This window comes from Cryptomeria japonica, chromosome 8 (assembly GCF_030272615.1).
Source record: "Cryptomeria japonica chromosome 8, Sugi_1.0, whole genome shotgun sequence".
NCBI classification, from domain to species: Eukaryota; Viridiplantae; Streptophyta; class Pinopsida; order Cupressales; family Cupressaceae; genus Cryptomeria; species Cryptomeria japonica.
In genome coordinates, this window is record NC_081412.1 from 223,375,822 (window position 1) to 223,400,485 (window position 24,664).

Genomic DNA, 24,664 nt, shown 5'->3' on the forward strand with positions numbered 1-24,664 from the left:
CTTTTCATAACTAAGATAATGTCAGTCAGCAAAAATCATTTATACATGAGAAGTACCATCAAGACATATGATACAAAATAGAAGAACATCACCTGAGCATGTGACATAAAGTATTATTTTAACATGTGATAAAAGTAAGAGAATCATCACTTGATCATGTGAGAAATCACCAAAACATGTGATCTGTAAGATTCATCAAGATATCACCTAACACATGATATCAGTATTGCCTAACACGCAATACTTAAGGATAAGTCTATGAGAAAGGTTAGTTTCTCATCATATCCGAGTTGTGATAAGTGCAATAACATTTATAAATGTTTATCACAACATAGTCATGGCACATCCATGACTTACCAGAGATCCAACATGATCAATGGTTGAGATATCACCTACACGTGATATCAGTATTGCCTAACACGCAATACAAGGATAACCATATGAGAAGTGCTTAAGTTCTCATCATATCCAAGTTGTGATAATTCAATAACATTTGTACAAATGTTGTATCACAACATAGTCATGGCACATCCATGACTTACCAGTGATCCAACATGATTACTGGTTTGACTATCATAAGATCATCACCTTATGATGTCTACATACAAGTGTTCAGTATTTGAGAGATCGTCACCTCTTAGATATGAACACAGGTGGCAAGAAGCCAAGAGATAGTCCAAACATGACAAAGAAGTTTACACCTTAAACATCTTAAATATATGTAAGTATAGATTACAAAGTAGATTACCTTTCTATCATACCTAAACCCTTTCTGAAGTGATCAACCTTCACTCTCGAAAGTGGTTTGGTCAGAATATCTGCAGTCTGATCTCCTGTACACACATATTCTAACTTTATCACATTCCTGTCAACCATATCTCGTACATAGTGATATGGAATCTCAATATGTTTGGACCTGTCATGAAATACTGGATTTACAGAGAGTTTTATACAACTTTGATTATCACATTGAATGACTGTAGGTTTCATAGGTTCTCCAAATAATCCCACGAGCAATTTCCTTAGCCATACTGCTTCTCGGGCAGCCATTGAAGCTGCAATATATTCAGCCTCTGCGGAACTCTGAGCTACTGAAGATTGTTTTCTGCTGATCCAGGATATCATGGCTGACCCTAAACTGAAGCAGCACCCTGAAGTGCTCTTTCTGTCAGTCACACTGCCAGCCCAATCCGAATCTGTAAATCCATGTAGATCTATGTCAACCTTTTCATATTTAAGACCAAGCTTTAGGGTACCTTGTAGATATCTCATTATATGCTTTACTGCAACCAGGTGTATCTCCTTAGGTTCACACATGAACTGACTTAAGGCATTAACAACATAGTAGATATCTGGCCTTGTATTTACTAGATACATCAAGGACCCAATCATCTGCCTATATTGAGTGGGGTCAGTAGGTCTTGATTCTGCTGCTGCTTCTTTAAGTTTATGGAAGTTGGTTTCCATAGGAGAGGTCATGGGTCTGCAGTTTAGCATTCCAAATCTTGTCAATATGTCCAAGGTGTACTTCCCTTGGTTCAGTACAATATTATCAGAATTCTGCCATACTTCCAATCCTAGGAAGTAATGAAGAAGCCCCAAGTCTTTCATATCAAATTCTGTGGATAGATCTTTCTTGCATTGATCTATTAGGTGATCATCTCCTGTGATTAATAAGTCATCAACATATAAAATTAATATTAACATATCACCTTTATTTCTTTTGAGGTAGAGATTAGGATCTGCATCATTCTTAGAGAAACCCAGCTTTGAGAGATAGGTGTCAATTCTTTCATACCAGGCTCTGGGAGCCTGTTTGAGCCCATAAAGAGCTTTCTTGAGTCTACACACATGAGACTTTGCATCATGAATTTCAAACCCTTCAGGTTGCTCTAAGTAGACTTCTTCCACTATCTCGCCATTTAGGAATGCTGTCTTAACATCCATCTGATGTACCTTCCACCCTTTGCTGCTGCAATGGCTAGGACAGCTCTTACTGATGTGTACCTGGCAACAGGTGCAAATGTTTCTTCGTAATCTATTCCTTCCTTCTGTGAGAACCCTCTAGCTACAAATTTGGCCTTGTGTTTTTCAATACTGCCATCTGCAGCATGCTTGATTTTAAACAACCATTTAGAAGACACAACAGACTTCTTGGTTGGCCTAGGAACAATCTCCCAAACATCATTCTTCATAATGGACTGATATTCTTCAGTCATGGCATCTATCCATACTTGATGTTTGAGTGCATTTGAAACATTGTTAGGTTCAGCTTTAGAGAGATCATTCATAAGTGCAACATAGTTGATGAATTTATTAGGCCTCTTGCTTTCCCTGAAGGTTCCTAAAGGAGCAACGAACTTCTGAGCTTCTGCTATAGTTTTGGTGGCCCATAGTGGTCTTTTCTTGCGATTATCTATAGGTGGGTCTTGTGTTTCACTTATAGTTTCCTCAAGATACTCCCTCTGAAGCTCAGGAGTAGGATTATGAATTTCAAGTTCTATTGTATTTTGGGCCCTTTTGAAGGCTAAATCTTCTTCGAAGATTACATCCCTACTGAGTTCAATATTTCTCTGCCCTTGTACATAGATTCTGTAGGCTTTAAAAGTTTCACTGTATCCTACAAGTATTCCCCTTTTTCCAGAGGGTTCTAGTTTTAATCTTTTCTCTTTAGGTACATGAATATAGACTGGACACCCAAATATCCTAAGATGGCTGATATCTGGTTTTGTCTTGGTAAAGACTTCCTCAGGAGTTTTATCTTCAAGGTGTGAATGAGGACATCTATTTTGTATGTACACAGCAGTGTTAGTTGCTTCTGCCCAAAGGTTCAAGTTTAGATTTTGATCTAGTATCATGGCTTTGGCAGCTTCTACTATGGTCCTATTTTTCCTTTCAGCTACTCCATTTTGTTGTGGATTATAAGGTATTGTCAACTCCCTCTTAATCCCAAAATTTTTACAAAAGTCTTTAAATAGTCCTGATGTGTATTCCCCCCCATTGTCAGTTCTTAAGGTTTTAATTTTGTTTTCAGAGAGATTTTCTGTTAATGTTTTAAACTCTTTAAACCTACTTAGGATCTCTTCTGATTCTTTACATTTCAGAAAGTAGATCCACGTCTTCCTAGAGTAGTCATCAACAAAAATTACATAGTACAAAAATCCCCCTAGCGAGGGTACGGACATAGGTCCACATACATCAGAATGAATTAACTCCAAAACTTTGCTAGTTTTTCTAGTACTATTCTGAAATGCATTTTTGGTATTTTTACCTAAGGCACACCCTTTGCATGCCTCTGAATGATATTGCTTCAACTTAGGTAGACTTGTGACAAGGTTTCCCATGGTTGACAAAGCTCTATAATTCAGATGGCCTAATCTCTTGTGCCATACTTCATTTGCATTAGTTGCTTCATGGATCAATGCTAGATTGGGCTCTGTACATAGCTCATACAAATAGCCTTGTCTTCGACCAATGACCTTAGCGTCTTTGATGGAGGATCTCTTTGGCCAAGCCAACACCTTGTTTTCCATGAAGGTCACTCTGTATCCTTGATCTTCTAGTGCTGATATGGAGATTAGATTTCTTTTGATGCATGGAACATATAGTACTTCTTCAAGTCGTAGTGACATACCTGTCTTCAGTTTGATGGTGCAGGTTCCAATTCCTCTGACTGGATGTGAAGAATCGTCTCCGATGGTTACTTCCTCATCATCTTTCTCTATCATGGAGTCTAGTATTTCTCTAAAGCCGGTGATGTGTATGGATGAACCACTGTCGATCACCCATGAGTTAGATTTGTTTGAAGCATGGCTTGTAAGTGTTGAGTAGAGGACATAGTTCTCGGAGTCATTTTCTCTTCTAGATTTCCTCACTTTTGCAAATGTGGCTTGCTTCCCTTTCTCCGGACAGTTTGCAACATAGTGTCCGAATTTGTCACACCTATAACATTGAACATGTGATAGGTCTTTCTTAGAAGTGTTCTTGCCTTGTTTAGCTTTTCTTTTCCTGAATTGCTTCTTTTTGTACTTCTTATTGACGTTTGTATTTAGGACTTGCAAGTTTTCATCTATATTCTTCTGTTTTATTCCTACCTTGTTCAATCTGTATTCTTCTTGTAGACAATCATCTCTTAGTCTTTCAAACTTAGGATATTTGGACCTAGCACTGATGCCTTGGACGAATGTGTTCCATCCACTAGGCAATCCATCTAGAGCAATGAGTGTTAACTCTTTGCTTTGGATGTCGTATCCAAGGGAAGCTAGGTCATCTCTTAGGCTTGATATCCTCATGAAGTAGGAGTTAATTGTCTCCCCTTTGTTCATACTGATATGGTTGATCTCTCGTTTTAATGCCAGAGTACGACTTGCATTTGATATCTCAAATGTCCTTTCAAGTGCCTTGAACATTTTATAAGCCGTCTCCTGCTTTCTAATGATGGGCATTATATTATTTCTTACCCCATCCACTATTATTTTAATAGCCTTATCATTTCCCTCGGTCCATGTGGATTTCTCGGTTTCATCTTCTGGTTGTGCTCTTTCAGTTTGGAAATATGAATCAACTTTGTTTTCTCTTAAAATCATTTTGATTCTAAACTTCCAAACTGAAAAATCTTCGCTACCTCCAAGTCTATCTTCGAATTTGATAGCGTTGGCCATTATGGAAATGTGATGTAGTTTGTAACTTAGTCCTTGAATTTTATCAAAATTGAATAGCCTTAGGTTCGATTAACTTGGCTCTGATATCATGTAAAGTTATTTCAATTTTAATTAAAGAACAAGTTATGAACTATGAATGCTATATATGGATATGAGGAATTATGTCAATGTCTAATAATTCTGATTTTTATCTGCAGGTCTGAAGGAGAGAGATCATTTAATATTTTCTATGTCTTCTCCAAATGAATTCAATTGGCATATATATCATTTAGGCAACCGGTCAATTGGTGTATTGACCGGTCATGCCTTTTAGGCATGACCGATCAATGCACCCATTGATCGGTGCCTTTACAATTATACCATTAACACAATGCTGATTATGGGTTCAAAAACCCCCGATAGCATATTGTAATATCATAATATAATGACTGATCAATTTAATGAATCGGTTCATATAAACACCGATGATTCAAAGTGCACGATGTATATAATCCAACCGGTGCATTTGTTAACCAATGTTAATGCCAAATGAAGCGGTGTATTCATTAAACCCGATAACAAATATGCCCGATATAATTAAGCCCGATAACTTATAGCATTTAATATGCTATCGGGTTAATACCCTGATAGCATATTAATGCCAATTAACAATTGACATTAATTTGCTATCGGGTTGTTAGCCCGATAGCATAATGATAAGCAATGTTTGTACAATCCGATAATCATATGCAATATAAATCAGACATGAAGCATGTAGATAAATAACAGGACAAGGAAGGTTAGGAAGATCTTATCTTGCATAAGCTACCATGCATTAACAGACTGCCCCTCTTGGAAACAATTCAATCCCATCTTCTTAAATACAGACAGAAATAACATGATTCAGACTATAAGTATACTAACTTTTCATGTATTATGAATATATATAAAATTAAGTATTACTGTCATACATATTGTAGTCTATATTAATATTACTACTAAATTCTGCATAACAAGATTATTAGGCTTCATATATTAAGCATACATATTCAGCACATCCCCAGGCATACCACCAAGAACAAAGACACTACTGCCTGTAACTTTAACAGTTCTGATCTGATCCAATCCATGGTGATGTTGGTGGATGCTTTGATTCCTTTCTTTTATATCTCTGAATGTGAGGGAGAGGTCCCACCTCTTCGTCATGCATGCCCTTTGGCAAGAGACACACCCTTTAACCATTAGCACCTTTTGAAAGTGCAACTCCTCATTATTTTCGCCCTTTGAAAGGGACATAACTTTTCATAATCAGGTCTGCACTTCTTATTTAAATCAGATGTGCACTTCTCATTTCCAAATTATCCCCCATCTCAAATGAGGTTCTCTTCTCCCTTTTATATCTCATTGTTGAGGGAGTCACAACTTTTCCTTCCATGTCTTTTGACCATTCATTAACTTAATTAAATTTTAATTAATTATATTCTTTTATATTTTAATTTAATATTTAATATTTAAATTTTATTATTATTATTATTATTCATTATTAAATTCTATTTCAAAGTGGGGACATTACATTCTTTATGATATTTTCTTCTCCCCATGGTCTGCTATAAGTCTGTTCACAAATCTGCTAGAATATTGCCCATAAATCTGCCATAATGTTTGCCTTTAAATTCATTTCAACAATCCTTGCAATCCCTTCATAAAATCTGCAAATATACTACTTAGCTCTTCATTTGCTTGAATCTGTTGGTGTATTAATGATATATTTCTATCTGTCTTCCACACACATCTCTCACTTCCATATAATATTTTCCACATGCCACAAATCTAATTTATATCTGCATTCCTCAATGAAGAGGCATCTTTTAGAAAAGAGACAACTCTTTGAAATGATATCACCCTTTGTTAATAATCTTACATTTTATAAACTCGTCGCTGCTCTTTAAACATTTTAGTTATCTTCAAATATTTATTGTGATCTTTTATATATTTTATTCTCATCACACTTCATCAAAGCTTGATGCAACTATTTCCATATATTTTCTTTCACAAATCTGCATACTATCCATGGATCTGCTGTTGTGTATTTTATATTACATGTTTTACACACCACTCACACCACCTTGTTAATTCACAAACATCTTTTATGTTAAAATAATATTGTATTATTGATATAATGGTCATTTTAGTCATTTTAGTTAGCATTTAGAAACTTCCGTTTATGTCTTTCATCTTTAGTTAGTTTGAGGAAGTTTCCTTTTTGTCTTTTGTGTTTCTATTTTCGATTGTTTCCATTATGAAAATATCGTCTTGTAATTTCTATATGACGAGTATTCCTCTCCTTAATTAATAACAACATCGAATTATCATTTCATGGTATTATAGGTTAGGTTCTTTTTTGGCAAAAAAATTTAGTAAAAAAGTAAAAACTTGTGAGTTCTCTGATTTTTTTCTACAAAAAATCATGGAAGGGTTTTTCTTGATTTTTCCCACAAAAATCAAAGAGTTTTTATTTCTGTTTACTACTGGTGATGGCCACGAGTAAAGTTTTGGAACAGATTGGGAGGTTTTGTACGATTTTCTCCTCAAAAGTTGTGGATGGGTTTTCTGATTTTTCTCCACAAAAAATCATGGAGGGTTTTGTACGATTTTCTCCTAAAAAATCGTGGTGGGTTTTCTGATTTCTCCACAAAAAATTATGGAGGGTTTTGCACAATTTTCTCTTTAAAAATCGTGGATTCTCTATTTTTTGCACATTTTTTCACACAAAAAATGTGGGTTCCTTCTCTACTAGAAGGCTTTCTGATTTTTGTATACAAAAAATCATGATGGGTTTTGCTGTTTTTTGGGTTTATGGGTTTTTTGAACGAGTTTCGAAAAGTTGATATCAGTGTCTCTAGATAAAGAGAGGGATGTTTTTGTTACCCAACATCATGTTGGAAAGATTGTGGTAGAAAGATTATGGTAAACTCGGTCATATCTAGAATTTTTGCAGAACTAGGGAGGGTACAGCAGCAGGTTCATGTCGCAAAGCATTCTAAGGAGAAAGGGGCAGCCTTCTATGCATTCATGGCCAAATGACTTGCGGATTATGTCAAGTATTCTGTAGGGTAGTTAGTAGAATGACCATTAAGGGAGGGTATTAAAATAATATCGTATTATTGATATAATGGTCATCTTAGTCATTTAGTTAGTATTAAGAAACTTTTGTTTATGTCTTTCGTCTTTAGTTAGTTTTGGGAAGTTTCCTTTCTGTTTTTCGTGTTTCTATTTTCGATTGTTTCCGTCATGGAAAGATCGTCTTGTAATTTTTTATATAATGAGTTTCCTCTCCTTAATTAATTATAACATCTAATTATCATTTCATTTTATATCTTCACATCCTAGTGAAAAGATGCATCTCTTGTAAGAGAGATAACCCTTATAAAAGTCATCACCTTTTCATTATCGATTCTTTATCATAATCGATGCCTTCTAAAATGTTGTTTATTCTATTTTGACTTATTCTCTTTTGTCTTATTCTCTTTTGATTTATTCTATTCTATCTTTTTCTGTTTTTGTCTTTTCTATTTTCGTCTTTTTAATTTCCAGCACTTTCTTTATATTCATGTTAATTCTCAATCGCTTTTCTTTTGCAAAACTAGCTCCGAGAACTTTCTTTGTAGAATCATGTGCAAGATTGCACATCACATATAATACCCGTGTGACATTCCTTCTTCAATCTTCCATAACCCTTTGACGTGAATGGCAATCTTCTTGATCTCATCTATTCACTTTGACATCAATGACAACATATCCAACATTTCCTTATACCAGTCATCAACATAGTGACCTGTCTCTGGCCCTGAACCACAACCCACATAAATGCAAATCCTGCAACCACCATCTTTATTTGTAAATCCATTAGTAGTATGCTGATATTAAAACTATATCAGTTAACAACATAATCGACTTTTTCCATCTAATTCGTCATATAGAAATCAAAATCAATTAGTATCTGAATGAGGGATACGCAACACAATAAAATAGTTGATTGTAAGACTTCTCTTAGTGGTTTGGATACATATGATATTATGATGCTATTTAAGAATAAGTTAAGAATAAATCAACAGCCCATTGATGAAGTTAGTAGAGATCTCGTTCTTGTTGATGTGTGTTGTGTGATCTCTGACAGCTCCATACATGAACTATCTTCACGATGAGAAGTAACAAGTACCATTTAGTCATGCAAAGGTAAGATAAATCTACTTGATAAGCATTAGTCAAGCAAAAAGATTGAGGGGGATAAGCAACACAATGAGACACTTGAATATAAGGCTTCTCTTAACATGTCTACTAAAAGAGAGAAACTTATTGAAGAATTGTTGCAGCAATTTAAGGAAGTTTTTCAAGAGTCCAAAGGAATATTAACTAGGAGGGTGGTAGAGAATGAGATCAAGTTACTACGTGATTGCCCTCACACCAGCATTGTCTTTTTAAGACAATCACTCATGGAGGCAAAAGAGGTAAGAAGATAATTGCTATCTTTGTTAGATCAAATTCTAATCTGTCCAAGTACATATTTGAATGGTTCTCTTATAGTTATTGTACCCAAGAAAAATGGTTGTGGAGACTTGTGTATTGATTATAGAACTTTGAATAATATTGCCGTCAAGGACATATACTCTCATGGAGTTAGAAGAGGTAAGAAAATAGTTGCTATCTTTGTTAGTTCAAATTTTAATCTGTCCAAGTACTTCTCTGTATGGTTCTCTTATAGTTATTGCACCCAAGAAAAATGATTGTGGAGACTTGTGTATTGATAATATCATAATAGAACTCTGAATAATATAACCATCAAGAACATACACCCTTTTCCATGAATAACCAACATTGACATGCTAAATACTTGACAAAGCTGTACTTGAAATCTGGGTATTATCGAGTGGTTAAAGGAGACTGCTTGAAAAACTACATCTAGGACATGCCAAAGGCTGATTGAGTGGCTTGCAGTTTTATTTGGGTTTTTAATACTGCAGCTACTTCAATGCTGCAGGGTCTTATGGAGCTGGACCAAGATAAAAATTCTCTAGAAAACCTGCTATACAACTAAAAATTTGGACTTTTTCAGAATAAGCATAGAAAATAAATGCAAATGAATTTACTGAATGGGAGATGAAGACATGAGCTTGCAAAGTCCTATAAATGATGATTTCTTATATATAGGCAAGGCTTTACAGTATTTATATTTTAATAGTATTTATATATAGGCAAGGCTTTACACTCTGAATAAAATTTAGTAGATTATGAGCTGAAAAGAACGATTGTGTCGTGCCATAGTAGCTTGTTACTTATAGAATCTGGCTTACAACCTCACCAATTCATTGTCTCGATTTTTATCTTGCCCAATCCATTCTTGCTAGGTTTTTGTTGGCATGGATTTGTGAGGAGGGAAATGGCTTGCTGGTGAAATGAGAAGCCCAACTTTCTATAGTTCTTGCCCCTTTATAGTTATAGTGACTCTAGCCCCTTCTATCTATAGGGCTTAGCCCGTCTATCTTGGCAGGCTTTACCCATTTATAAACTGGACCCAGGCATCTTAGGGGATGAGGCACATGTTGCATATTTTCTTCTTTTTGGAAGCATTTTCTGTATGTTCTTTTCATTTTGTCTTTATTATATTTGCTTCTAAATTATGGAGACACCTTACCAAAAGAATAATGCAAAAAGTTGATGAAAGATTGAAGTGTCGAAGTCGTATATCTGTATATTATCAATGTTGCTTCTTAACAAGACTTATTTCGGATTGCATCTATTTTCCATTTCTGCAGCTTAAATTCTGTCCTCTTGATTCAAAAGTACTTTATGATATATGTATTTTAAGACAGGAAAAAGTTTGGCTTACATTTAGAATACTAGTTATCATTAGACTTGCTGAGTTGCTTTAATATATTTCCTTAATTGGCTTACAAATATCTACTTTATTATTGAATATTAAACAAGCAATGGTAACTAACTCTTGTTTTTTCAGATGTCTTATAAAACAATTAGAATCGTGTCCAAGTTTGTAAACCCATAGGTTTCAGCTTGGAATTTAGAGGCTCAATCTCTTCCTTGCTTGGCCATAAATTTATATTATCCAGCAGAAGGCATAAATGTGTATTTGGATTGCTTAAGGAATTTCCTCCAGTTCTTACATTTTGTAATGTAGGTTTGCTCATTTTGTTTCAGATCTGTTTGGAAATTCTTCACTTCTCAAATTATGCTGGAGATGGAGACAGTGGCATCATGCGGGAGATGTGGGCTCGGTTACTCGATCAAGCTCTTACAAGAGGAGGTGTTGCAGAAGCTTGTTTGGTTGTGAGGAGAGTTGGTTCTAAATTATATCCGGGAGATGGTGTTAGCTTACCTTTAGATACAATATGTCTTCATCTTGAAAAGGCAGCATTGGTGAGCGTTTGAAATTACTTTAAGCAGTAAATCAGCTAATCCTTTTTTTGCTGGTCAACTGGAGCTTTATTCTGATTTGTTCTTTGCTATTTATAACAGATATTTACATGGCAACTATCTTATCAATGATAAATTGTGGTTGTCCATATCTGCAAAGATCCCTGAATTTGTTCCACCAACTATTTCCTTTGTATTTCTGATGTTTTTTCGAATCTCCAGTCAGAAGTCTAATATATTATTAGTTATTAACTTATTTGGGACAGATAGAATGAGATTTAGTACTGACACCAAGGGAAAATAATGTTTTGATATATGCAAATGAATGGATACAATTATTTGTGAATAATTGAAATCAAATATTTATCAGAGTAATAATATGATTATTTTATAATAATAATATATATCATTGTAATAATACGATTATTCTCTTATATTGAGATTTACCAGTCTGAAACTGTTCTTGCTATCTATTGGCTATAAACCCTTGGTAAAATTTCCATGATTTAAAGTGCGAATTTTATCTGTGTGTGATTGATTGTTTGTATTGGACCCAAAACTACAATGTTCAAAGTTTGGTTCATTAGTTGTTACATAGGTGAAAAAATTTGGTATTTTGAAATTTTGAGAAAGCTAGGTTCAATGCAGAAAATTGTAAATTTTAGAACTTCTAATATAAAACAAAAAGAACTTTTTATTTAAAACAAGTAAATATATAAATATATGTTTATGTATGTCTGTGCGCCTACACACACACACACACACACACACACCCTACAATTCTATGAACTGGGAGGGAATAGCCTCAGGTCTCTTCCCCTTTGGAATGGTCTCTTCCCCTTATCCCGATGATAAGGCCTTTGGGGAACAGATGAAGAAGCATGCGGGGGATTCTGTCTAGCCTCCAGCATCATTTCAACCAACCCTGCAAGTCTGTTCACTTTGCCATAGAATTTTAGGTGCTCAAGAATGAATGCTATTGAGTGATTCACCCTACTATACTATACTATGGGAAGGGGCTCACCACCCCCTCCTCTCCCACGAGAGCCCTATTGAGCAAGATATATAACCCTCTTTATTAATAAGCCTGTCCATAGAATTTTAGGGCTCCTAATGTCGGGGTGGTATTTGGCCTCGAATGGGTATAACATACTTGAGGATATACCCTTATTTCTTGATTGGCTGACGGGAGCAGGAATCGAATTCTTAAACCAATCGACATGTCCAGGAAGAAGAAAATCTTTAGATTCAATGATACTGATCAGAGGGACCCTTTGGGGCAAGCGCATCCTGAGGTAGGAAATAGGATTGCCTTGAGCCATAAGCTCTTGACCCACCAGGGTGGGGGGGAATGGGGAATGGTAGTGATACGGATCCTCGATATATATATATGTATTATTGGACATATGCAAAATGTGTACAAACATGCTATAAAATCCACAATTTCAGAATGCACAAATGATATTGTCAAATGTAGAGGTGATAAAACTCAGAAAACACAACTTAATGGCTGCACAGTGCATAGAAAATTGAAATCAATCTATGAGGGCTTTTCAATGGCTTTCAGAAGGGTTTTGATATGAGGCAGACATTTTACACTTGTTTTGAATGTTGTTCAATGTGAAATGATTTTACACTTCAATTCTTTTGTCGTTTGGTGACAATCATGTTATAAAGGTGTCTTTTGTTTTCAAGTATCACTAGGTTTATTAGATAATTGGATCTTGAATTGAAAGGAAAACATAGATATTGACTGAATATTGGAAATAACTGTTCATTCATGTTACGTGCCTTGCATGAGAAGGATTTCTTTATCAAAATCACATCATTTCCCCACAGTACTACCAGTCACATAATGGTTTGACAGATTATACTTGTGCTTGTGCTTCCAAAATGGAACATTTCCTACTCATTGCAGTGTATTCTGCACAGAGAACTAGATTACAATGTATGGTCTTTAATGAATACACTACATTTCCGTTAAGACATTCTGAGGACTTTGATTGTAAGCCACTAGGAAACAACAACAATTAGAGAATTTCTTTGTCTTATTTTCTGTAAACTTGCTTTTTAATAATGTTTTCTGGAGTTTCGGTTTCATGGAAATCACATTTGACAACTTGACTTTTAAATGTAATTGATTTTTCCTCTTGTGCAGGAACGATCAACTTCAGGTGTTGAACTCGTTGGAGATGAGGATGTGGCAAGGGCATTATTTGCTGCTTGTAAAAACACAGCAGAAATTGTTCAACGCGCATATGATCGGTTATTATCAAGTGGAAGCATCTTACCATCCCCATCTCTTCGCCTGCGACTTCTGCGATCAGTGCTAACAGTTCTTCGTGAGTGGACACTCTCAGCCCTCGCACAAAGGATGGGCACAACTGCCAATGGCGCTTCTCTTATCCTTGGAGGAGTTTTGACTCCTGAGCAAACTTGTGCTATACATCAAGGAATTAAAGACAAAATAATAAGTGCTGCAAACAGGTGAGGCAAATAATCTGAGAACTCCACATCTATTAAACTTTTTGATTGTATCCCTGCCTATCTACAATATAATTGTATGATCAGAACTTCAATTTAGAGAGGTTGTTATTTTGCAGGTATATGACAGAGGTTCGGAGGTTAGCACTTCCACCAGTCCATACAGAACCTGTATACCGTGGGTTTCAAGAGTTGGAGGAAATGCTGCTGGGGTCGTCCACTTTCTAGTTTCACTGTAAAATTTTAGTTTTCCTGGAGGCAATCCAAGGTTTCCTGTTTGGACATAACATGTGTAGATTAGTAGTCTTATCATATTATTTATGAGGGCAGTCAAGCATTCTTTAATTGTATGTTTAGTTTATTATGTTCTTGGTGCTTCAAATTTTCCGATGTTTGTTGATTCTTACGGTGAAGTTGCGCATCCAGTAACTCCTGTATCTCATTGTATCAGGATAGTGTTCATGTTGTATGGTATTCAATTTTGAGAGAAGAGAAATGTTGTAATCTTGCCACAAGTAGCAAGTCCTGCTTGATCACCTTGAGTTGCAATTCTAAATTGTAGGTAAGTTTCTTAGTATTGTTTTATTTATTGGGCAGCCAGCACTAATAATTCTGCTAATTTGTTATGAAAAAGTTACACTTCCCTTGGGCATCACATATTTCTGCTAGAGGCATGTGTGTAATAGCTTTGCTACCTTAGTCTTGAAACCTAATCTTTCTCATACTTAAAATTCACTACGGTGGTTAAGCTTGCGGATTGTCCTGGGTGGAACTGTGGTTCAAAGCCTGGAAGTGTTGGTGGTGGGGTGAAACCTCTTGATGGCTAGCTTTTATACTTTGCCACAAGTGAAAAAACCCCTAGCTTTTATACTATGCCACAAGTGACAAAACCCCTTGTAGTTCTGGATGGATCTACTTATACATCTAACTGGATGAATGCATTAAGCACACTTAATGATAGAGATTTCTTGCCAATCACATGTAATGAGCCGTGACCAACTTTATGTGTGCTTAAATAAAAATCATTTTCGTAAGACATTTGTTTCCATTGTGTCTCTTTGCACATTAATTTTAAATTTAATTTGGAGACGATTCTGACATGTTTTCATATTGACTTGTCTGCTAGCCTTTATCTAGGCATAATGACTAGATTACCCATAGCCTTCATTTACTTAAATTAAACTTGACCGTCATAATTATAATAAAACAAATTTAACTTATATATTTAAACTTCATTCCTATTTCATAACAAAATAATTTACGATGTTTGGTTATCATTGCAAGTGCTTTATAATCCAACAAGAAAGGATTCACGTATCATTGGTAAAGGTTTCTTTAAGTTTAAAAATTCATTATTTAAATGCTTTAGCTGAAGAGTTAAAAGAAAGGAACAGACGGTCTTGGATAATGGTTGCATTGGGAAAATACTTTTCGATGATTGTAACAGAAAGGTTTTGTCATGTAGCTCATGATTGTTTGTTGAGAAGTATACAAAATGATTGTGTTTACAATGGTTTCTTATCTGCCCATATATTGCATTGATTATTTCTAAAAATAAGTTGGGAATGCTTGTCATCTTACAATTGGATTGTATTTTCTAGGTCGATGATGCAAAATTGTAATGTGTTGTTATTGAAAAAATTATTCCCATAAATATATGAAATCAGTACACACAAAATAAGTTTTGATCAGTGGTTACAGTTGATTAGATAGGAAAAATATTTATGATTTGTATTTCTAAAACATCAATTGTTTCATCTTCTGCAAACTTCGTATGAAAATAGAAGAAATGATTACCAACTTGGAAGTTTTGAGCAGTATTTACAGTTTATAAAACACAGGAGAACTGAATGATTAATATTGTTAAATTATCAATTGCATTTATCTTTTCCAAATTTCATATGAAAATAGTAGAAATGAGTAGGAACCTAAAACTATAGGCACATGAACTTAACTTATTGCCCTATTAGTGTATTTTCAGTGATCGACAAGTGCATATTTTGGAAACAAAAATAAATAAATGACTCATTCGAAGTCGAAAACCCAAAAAATATCTTAAGATATTTGCTACAATAGACACATTTTTCAATTGGTTTGGACTTTGAAGTCTTCTTTTTTATTTTTTGAAGTATTCATGAGAAGATGTGAATTTCTATTTAACGATCTTATAATTAATAATCAGTTATGAGAAGATGTGAAATACTGTTTAACGATCCAATAATTGATAACTACACGCAATGTTCCCTGCTCAGAATGAGAATATCTTCATAAAGCTAGTTGGTTTGAGGGCGGGGGGATGTATTGAATGTGCAACATATGATTCTAAATTATAGTTGGATTTCGATTCTAGAGTGAAGTCGTTTATAACACCCATATCTCTAAAAACTATTGGTGTACGAGATGTTTTTTAATTTTACTTTTACTATGTTAAGGCACTCGTTTATTCATTGGAAGTCAATACCTAAGCCACTTACATCTCAAAATTATTGTAGTTAAGGTAAAACTATTTGATTGGAACTAGTTTTCTATGGTAAGTTGAGGACTGTTAACAATCCGAAAACCATTACTGTGGAATAACTAAATTGTTTTAGGCTCTCATTTCATGCAAAAGGCATTCTCTTTATGAACAATCTATCAGTGTTAATATATCCATAAATTGAATTATTTTGCATCTAACGTCAAAATTGAAACAAACTCATTTAATATTTAACTCTCGTATAGTGGACATTGAGAAAGCATTTGAACTGGTGTTTTCTTACAATCAGCTGGGATATGCAAGTGGAAGATTTTAACAAATATGTATGTTAATTCAAAATTAGTAAAAGAGAGTGTATAACATACGTAATAGATAGTGTTACAATAAATGAGAATCTAGCACCAAAAAGGGGTGAATGCGTCAAATTGGTTTATGTATAATTTTATCTTGTTATTCATTTCTGTTGTCAATTGGAAGAGATGAGTCAAAATGAATGTTACATTATAATTGCAAAACAATTAGTTGTAATGGCTTATCTTCAACAATTGACACTTCCACCTTAATGTCAAATGAAATTTGTGGTGACTATATTGTTCAAGGCTAGAGAAGGTGACATGTAGAAATTTGTTTATGATAATACGTACACGAGGTTACATGATGAGCAATGCATGAAGCATGCATAATGGCATATGATGAACAATTTGTGAAGTCATGCATGGTGGTTGTCAATGACACCAGTTGTTGTGTGCATGTTGGTTGTGTCAAGGTGTGCACAATATCCTTGGAGGCTTTTGCCATTGTGCTTTCATCAAATAAATGTTTTCTTTGAATTAAAATAATTAATTTTGCAACATAATCCTTATGCATTAAGAATCTCATGTCCTTGAAGGCTCCATGGTAGAGCTTTGGATAGTTCAATACAAATTTGATAAGGGTGAGATTTATCACAAATAGTTGGTAGCAACAAATTGAGAAAATTGTTGTAGAAATGCATTTCTAACCCAAGGATACTTTGTACAATGATCTTGATTTTGCATACAAGTGAACCCCTTCGGTGATGATATACATAGTTTAATTGCTATTTTTAATTTAAAGAGTGTTTTACCTTTATTTTATAATTGGGTTTTGATATGCAATTGTTCACTACGTCTAAGGTTTGTGAGCACAAGGCTAATTGAGCATCTCTAAGAGTAGGCTTGATCTAAATGTGGATTATCAATATTTGATATAAATTTTCTAGGAACTTGAATTTATGAATGGGTCTACAATGCCCAATATATATTAGTTGTGAAATTTGCATTTAACCTTGCCTTTTCTTGTTTAGTTTTGTGCTTGCTTGAGGAATTGTCTTGATATATGTATATATTGACAAATGATATAATTCTATGTGAAGTTGGGCTAGGCTCATTCCTCTAGCCTTTATTTATCACTATACATACATGTGCCCTTGTAATTATTAACATACCTTATACCTCTTATGCACACAATTATTTTCATTTTTACACTTGTTTACATGTATCCGTATGCATGCATTAACCAATGGATTTTGATTGTTTGCCCATCTTGGGGCATTCATGTAGTTGTTAGGGTTATCCTACAGTGATAAAATTGTCCCTCCCCTTTCTAAAATATAAAATTTAAGTTCAACCCATTGGCTACCTTCGTCTTCCCTCCTCAAGTCAACGTCGCATGAAATTTGCTGTTATGCGGTTGTATTTAAAGATATTTACTTGCAATCATTTTGGATATTCATAATACATATGTTCTCTCCCGTTCTAGAGCATTAATGAGCAACCAATAGTGAGACTTGAATTAAGTACACTAATAGAAAATAGAGTTTGGGTGTGTCATCATAGTAGGCTCGGTGGTTGCCTTATATGTATATTTTTAATTTTGTGTTGACCTAGGAGAACATTTCTCCTTGCAATACAATAACAATTCTATCAAGGTACTTCTAAATTCTACTACCTCCACATATTAGAACAAATAGAGCATAGAGGTGCACTAGTTGAGAAACTAAGAAAAAAATTGTTATGAGAATGGATGAATTTGGACATAGAGCACTTGTTGGCAACTATGAACTTGTCCTTTAATAGAGAATATAACCAATTTAGATTTTGAGATATTCATTGATAGAAATATAACTATTTTTTTAGTTGATTTTAGTCTAATTCGAAAACATTCATCTTTGGCACACATTCTTTGATTATAATGTTAATTACCCCTATCTACCATACTCACTTTCTACAAAAAGCTATTGCAAATGGTCGGTTTGTCAATCCTTGCAATCTCATTACTTAATCTAAGTTAATTTATGGTCAAGTGCATGCATCTTATTGAGTTAGGCTAGATTAAGCTTAGGGAAAGTTTATTTTACTTTACAATTTTGTTGAACCCATCCAATCCTATATGACTTTGTCTCCATTACATTAGGCTTTTAGATCCAATTTTTTTATATTATCTTATTTTTGGGTTTGGACTTTTTAAATATTGGTGCCTTGTTAATATATCTTGTTTTAGGGTATGTTGCTTGTTTATACTTCCTTTCTATCATCTAGCCTACCCACCCTACCGACCCTTATATTGGCATCAAGGTTTGGATTTTGCACTTGTTTTTAGATTCGATTTACCTCTATTTTCTTTTCAATGTCATATTACTTTACCCTTGCCATATTATTGTTTAGTGTAGATGTAGTCCTTGGTTACATTCTAGTGTGAGCACCCAATTCACTAACAATGATATCCTTAATGGTTGTCATATTGAAATCAACTTAGGTTATTGAGAAGATTGCAATCACAATGCACATGTAGCCCAACAAGTTTCTTAACTCATAGGACATTTGATAAATGAATTACAAATATTTGAATCTCATTATCAAATGACAAGTATCTTTTACAACACACTATTAGTATATCCTCACTACATAGAGGTTTTACAAGATCTTAGATCCTTAATGACTTTCTAATGGTGTATTTTCATCCAACAATAGCCCTACCATTTTCATAGCTATCATTGTTAACCCTAGTGCTACCCCTACTACCTCCATTACCTCTACTTTGTTTTATTTTGGCTTTAACTCAATGTAGTTTCAATCTTTGATTATAGAATGATTGCCTTGATGTCTCTGCATTCAAAAACTCCATCTTTGTATAAATGTAAGATGATGACCCACTTATATACTTGAGCACTTGTGTTGTTCAAGAGTGTTTCTATGTATGCATGTAATTAGGGAACTTCATGGCATATTCTTCAACTAATTATTCTTTATGTTGACATATCAATTAAAATTCCCTTATGTTTATCCTCGTAGTGTTTGAGGGCGTAGTATTCTTCTTGCAAAGTGTTATCAAGCGAATCCCATATGTAAATAGGATCATGATCCCTATTGCGTTAAACATATGCCACTAGTGAAACACTGCAATGTACATTTTCAATGCCACAAAAGGAATGTTCTCTAAATTTGCTTAAGTGTTTGATTTTCAATGCCACAAAAGGAATGTTCTCTAAATTTGCTTAAGTGTTTGATGGAAATATCCTTTCAATTATCATACCTAGTTGTCCATTGTTGTGAGATCAATATTGCCTTCAAACATCGGTGTCTAGGTTGACTTGTACGTTGAAAGGATTTTGCAATTGCATGGGAACAAGTTGTTTGGGGCATTTTGGCAATGACCAAAATTGCAGAAGTTATCAACCATTTGAAGAGGTTTTGGGGTTGTGTTTCTGAAATGTCACCGGTGATTTTTTTTAATGTTTGGAGACACTATGATGTTTTATTTGCATCAACCTCTTTACTCTTGCTACGACATTAGTCTGGTGAAGACAAATCAAGTGAATAGCCTTATGCTTTTGTGCATGTGTTTGTATTGGCATGCACATAAATCTATTCCAAATCCAATAATTTAAATCTCAGATTGTTAAGATAGGTTTATAGATTATGCGAAGGAAAATGAGAGATTAATAAATATACAATAAAGATGCCTTTCTCGTATGCTCCTCTCCCCTCCACTCCCATGACCGTTGTTGCAAGCGATTCAAATCACCTTCTCCCACCCATTTCCCCTGTCTCCTGTGATGCATCGTTGGGAGGTGATTCCTCTCTAACACAGGTTGCTAGTGTCGTGACCATCGTTTTTCCTAGGGTTTGTGGTGTCACTCCTATTCCAGATACTATTGGGGTTAATGCTTTTGTGGTTGTGGGTGAGGGTTGTGCCCCTATCTAAGGCCTGCTGTTGTTTGTGGTTAGAACTTTGCTCATATGAACAGTTCTATTGAAATATCATCATATTCTTTGTGCCAAATCTTTTTGGATGTGGTTTGCCGTTAAGATGTGAAAAATGAGGACTTCTATCAATGTAGGAGTTTGGTGGGCAAATTCTTTGATCTTGTCTTCATATCTTCACAAATGGATGTTGGATTCTGGGAGGCTTCTTATGACATGTAAGATTGAACTATTTCCATGTGCTAAAAGTTTTTTCATTGCTTTTTTTTTTTTTCTCTTCTTAAAAAAGAAATTTGATGATAGAATTGTCGCATGAACTTAGAAAGAACTCCTTTTTTTTATCAAGCTTTGGTCAACCTATTCAACTGATTGAAATTCATACTAACAACTATTAAAATTTCATATACTTTTCCTCATATTTTTTAAGGATATGTATTCCTTTTGAAAACCACTAACAAATGAAGTCCATATCTGTATTAGATCATGATCCCTTTCGTATTGCACATTGAACCTATGACACTAGTTAGAAAACTACAATGTTAATCTTCAATGTCAAATTTTTTTTGTTCTACCTTTATAAAGGGATTAATAGATAAACAAACTTCTAATTATTGTAGCTAATTGTCCAATGCTGATCAATCTAATTGTCCAATGCTGATCAATTTTGGTTTCAAATGTTAGAATGCATTGGTTGACTTGTAGTTTGAAAGGATTTTGGAGTTGCATGCAAACTCACCAAATTGTTTGAAGAGATATTGTCATTGTCCATCCAAGACATGTTCAATTTCTTTGAAAGTTTGAGACCCTTATATTGATTTCTTTGCATCGACCATTATATTCTTGTTGTGATATTAATCTACTAAATTAGAAGATGAATCAAGTAGATAAATTTATTTTTGATATTGTGCACACATTTATACTGGATGTGAACCACTACTCTAATACAAATGATCTAGATCTTAGGTAGTTTGAGAGAAAAACCCATCTTCAAAATTATCTTTTATAGATTATCCAAAGGAAAATAAGAGATTAGTAAAATAACATACAATTGAGAATATGCATATAGAAGACTTTAACAAATATGTATGTTACTTTTATTCACAAATATAAACAAATGGGTAAAAGGGTGAAGGTAAAAAGTTGTGTCACACTTATATAAATGAAATTTCCAACACAAATATAAATTTTCAATTCACTGCATAAAAGTGACTTACATTTTGATTTTCAAAATGACATTTACTAAAGAAACCTTATGAAGTTTATGCTTTTAATTTTTTATTTTTTTTTAAAGATTGGTTGATATATATATTTTTTATAAATATAAGTAAAATTTGAATTCTTGAATATTTGAAAAAAAGTGAGGTTGATGGGACGTCACAAACAAAGAGGAAACAATTATTTTCCTTTATTTGCCCCCAAATAGTTAACTTCAATGTATATCACATGGAAAAATATTTAATTTTGATGAATATTTCTTTAAATGTTTAAAGTTAAACTTTACCAAAACATTATACTTTTCCTCATACGTCAACTTTTGTCTATGTCTTTTTGATCTTTTATGAAAAATTAAATTATACCCTTTTGGAGAGGATTCTCTCCTGTATCGCATTGTATATTTTTTAAAAAATTAAATGTTTTAATATCTTATTTAATTTCTAATTAGCCTCATGTTTGATTATAGAAACCTAGTTACGATAAATTAAAATAAATCATAATAAAAGTAATCAAAATATATAATTTTTTTTTTGGATTCTATACTTTGAGCTCTACAAAATGATATTTTTTTTTTCATGAAAGTGCCCCTAATTGGAGAAATTTAGAGTTCGAACTTTTTTGAATTTGCCCCAAAAAGGGGTTAAGCTACACAATAGGCATCCATACAAACACTTTTAGGTAAAAGATTTCTGATCGAAAGAGTTCCACTCAAAATTGTGTGTGTGTATATATATATATATATATATATATATATATATATATATATATATAGTATGTATGTTTTGGGTGAAACAAATTCACCCATAAATTATCTAGGGTGAAATTGTCTCGTCCAAAACTATTGTGTTGGTCGAAAGTGTGAAACAAATTTGTGCTTTTACCCATAATAGATGTTTTTGATTAAAATAAGTAGCAAAGCAAGGCAACTGGCCCATTATACAAACAACCCATAGGTGGCAAAGAAATGAAGAAAAACTAGGGTACAAATCCTTAACAAACCAAAGTCCAATGTAGTATTTTAACAGGAAGTCAAAATACTATTGCTAAAAGCCTGTCAAACCATCAACAACTCGGAACCCCGACTCAAGTGTGGGAAGAGAAACCCAAAAATTGACCCAAAGGAGTTCGAGGGGAGGAGGGAGGGCTTACCCATAATAGATGTTACATATAATGTGACAAGGAACAAAAGTCACTTTGACTAGAAAGAGGTGGACACATCAAACTAGTTTTCCTACAAATATTTGATTATTTGTGTTATTACTAACATGCAAAGAGATAAAAAAAACTACATATTAATTAAAAAATAAGGCGGTGTAATGAATTGTCCTAAATATATAATCTTTCAACTACTCGTTAGTTGATATTTTTGAGGATTAAGATTTTGTGTTGAGAATTAGATAGTTCTTGAAGGTTGACTCTACCACTTCTTGCATGAGTTTGGTGTAAATTGATATCTCCGAGCCTTTTTTATGGAGACGTTTTGGTGATGGGAGTTAGGAATTGAACTCAACTACTAGACTATGGGTGCCTCTCCTTTAGATGTAGATGATGATTTACCATTGAATACCTAGCTATTGTTTGTCTCTCTTGGCATAAGGGTGTGGTGATTTGGTGGAAGAATGCTTGTGAAAATTACTTGACTATTTAGGCTCGTGGTCCCCTCTAATTAATGGCTTCTCTTACAAAGATGAGTCCTCTCAAAGTATTGGTTCTTTTGTGCCTTGTGTGCCTCTAAACTGTCCAACCCATACTACTCTATTGAGTCTCATTAGAGAGTCCCACACACCTCTTCATTGACCACTTAGCTTGCTATGCTTTTAGCATTAATTTTGAGTTAGCCCACTCATGTGTGGTGTCCATTTAAAAATTGTGTACTTGATGCAGAGCAGGGTGGTTTTATTCAAACCAACTCAAACAACACTTTGCCAAAATCTTAACACTTCAAATAAAGTGATTTTCTTCACAATTTCACACTAGGCTTTGTAGGACAATAGAGTTTTTCTAGTATAATTTCACAACCAGGTCTCAAATCTAGAATATGTTCACCATTTAGGATACCCTTTTCAACATTTGAAAACATATCCAATTTTCAAGTGGGGTTGTTTTGGAAAAAGACCCGCAAACATTGACTCCTATTTATGCAACTAAGGCTAATTAGGACAACAAATTGGGTTTTCCGGCCATAAGTTTCAGTGATAACTCAATGATGAACCACTAGTACCAAACTGGTACTGAGAGGGGGGGGGGTGGGGGGGGGGGGGTGAATCAGTACAAACACCAATATCATACAAAACCAGTTTGACAGAAAATACTCCAAAAGACTAACAAACAGGGATACCGGTAAAACAGAGTGCAACCGGCAACATCCAGTATAGCTCAACCAATCTTGAACCGATCACTCAATAAGCTTTCCTCTTGGCCCAATACCACAGTATCATTATATTCTCATGCATAAATAAGTAAACTTAACCATTAGATCTTCACAACAGTGAGTTCAATGTGTTTTATAGACAGGCATAAAACATAGAACCTTCATATGCTTAACAGGTAAGACAAAGCATCACAAGACAAAAGCATTTCACATGACACATATTTTTCACATGGAAACCCAACTGGGAAAAACCACGATGGGGATGAATACCCACAAGCTACTTTTTGAACTCTTTAGAAGTCCACTATGTTAGGAGCCTTGTCCGGTTAAGGACATTACAATAGGTTCTGGTAGGAACCGATCCTGTTAGGGATCACCCGGTTAAGGGTTCCCGGTTAAGGGTTAAACCCGGTAGGGTCACCTTGTTAGAGGATTTCAAGAACTCAATAGCTGAAAGGATCTCCTGAGCTTCTCAAGCTTCTCATAACTCATTAGCCTCGAGTTACCTGGTTAAGGGATTTGAAACAAGCCGGTTAAGACCACCCGATTTAAGGGATTTGGAATCAAGCCAGTTAAGGCTACCCTGTTAGGGGATTTTACAACTGTTGAAGTGGTTAGAAATCAACAGGTATTACAATGATCTGTTAACAACACTTAATGCTAATGCAGACTCGTTTAGGCTCCTCTTTTCCTTCTGCACATTCACTTTGCAGGTATCTCTTCTCTCCTATGGTCTGGCAAGAATCTCGTATCACTTTCCTTGGATACACACTCACAAATTTTGCCAACAACCTCAGATAGAAGCCCAACATCGACCTTATAGGAA

The 24,664-nt window shown here is 34.4% G+C and overlaps 1 protein-coding gene across 1 annotated transcript in view; it reads left to right on the forward strand.

Annotated features, from left to right (window-relative positions):
* Nucleotides 1-14,127, forward strand: part of LOC131027603 (nuclear pore complex protein NUP155) — a 114,576-nt gene extending 100,449 nt beyond the window's left edge. The window contains exons 12-14 of the mRNA XM_057957672.2: nt 10,854-11,072; nt 13,228-13,556; nt 13,673-14,127. Coding sequence (XP_057813655.2) covers nt 10,854-11,072; nt 13,228-13,556; nt 13,673-13,781 — 657 coding nt within the window. The 3' untranslated portion in view covers nt 13,782-14,127. The remainder of the gene's footprint in view (nt 1-10,853; nt 11,073-13,227; nt 13,557-13,672) is intronic.
* Nucleotides 14,128-24,664: the final 10,537 nt, after the last annotated feature.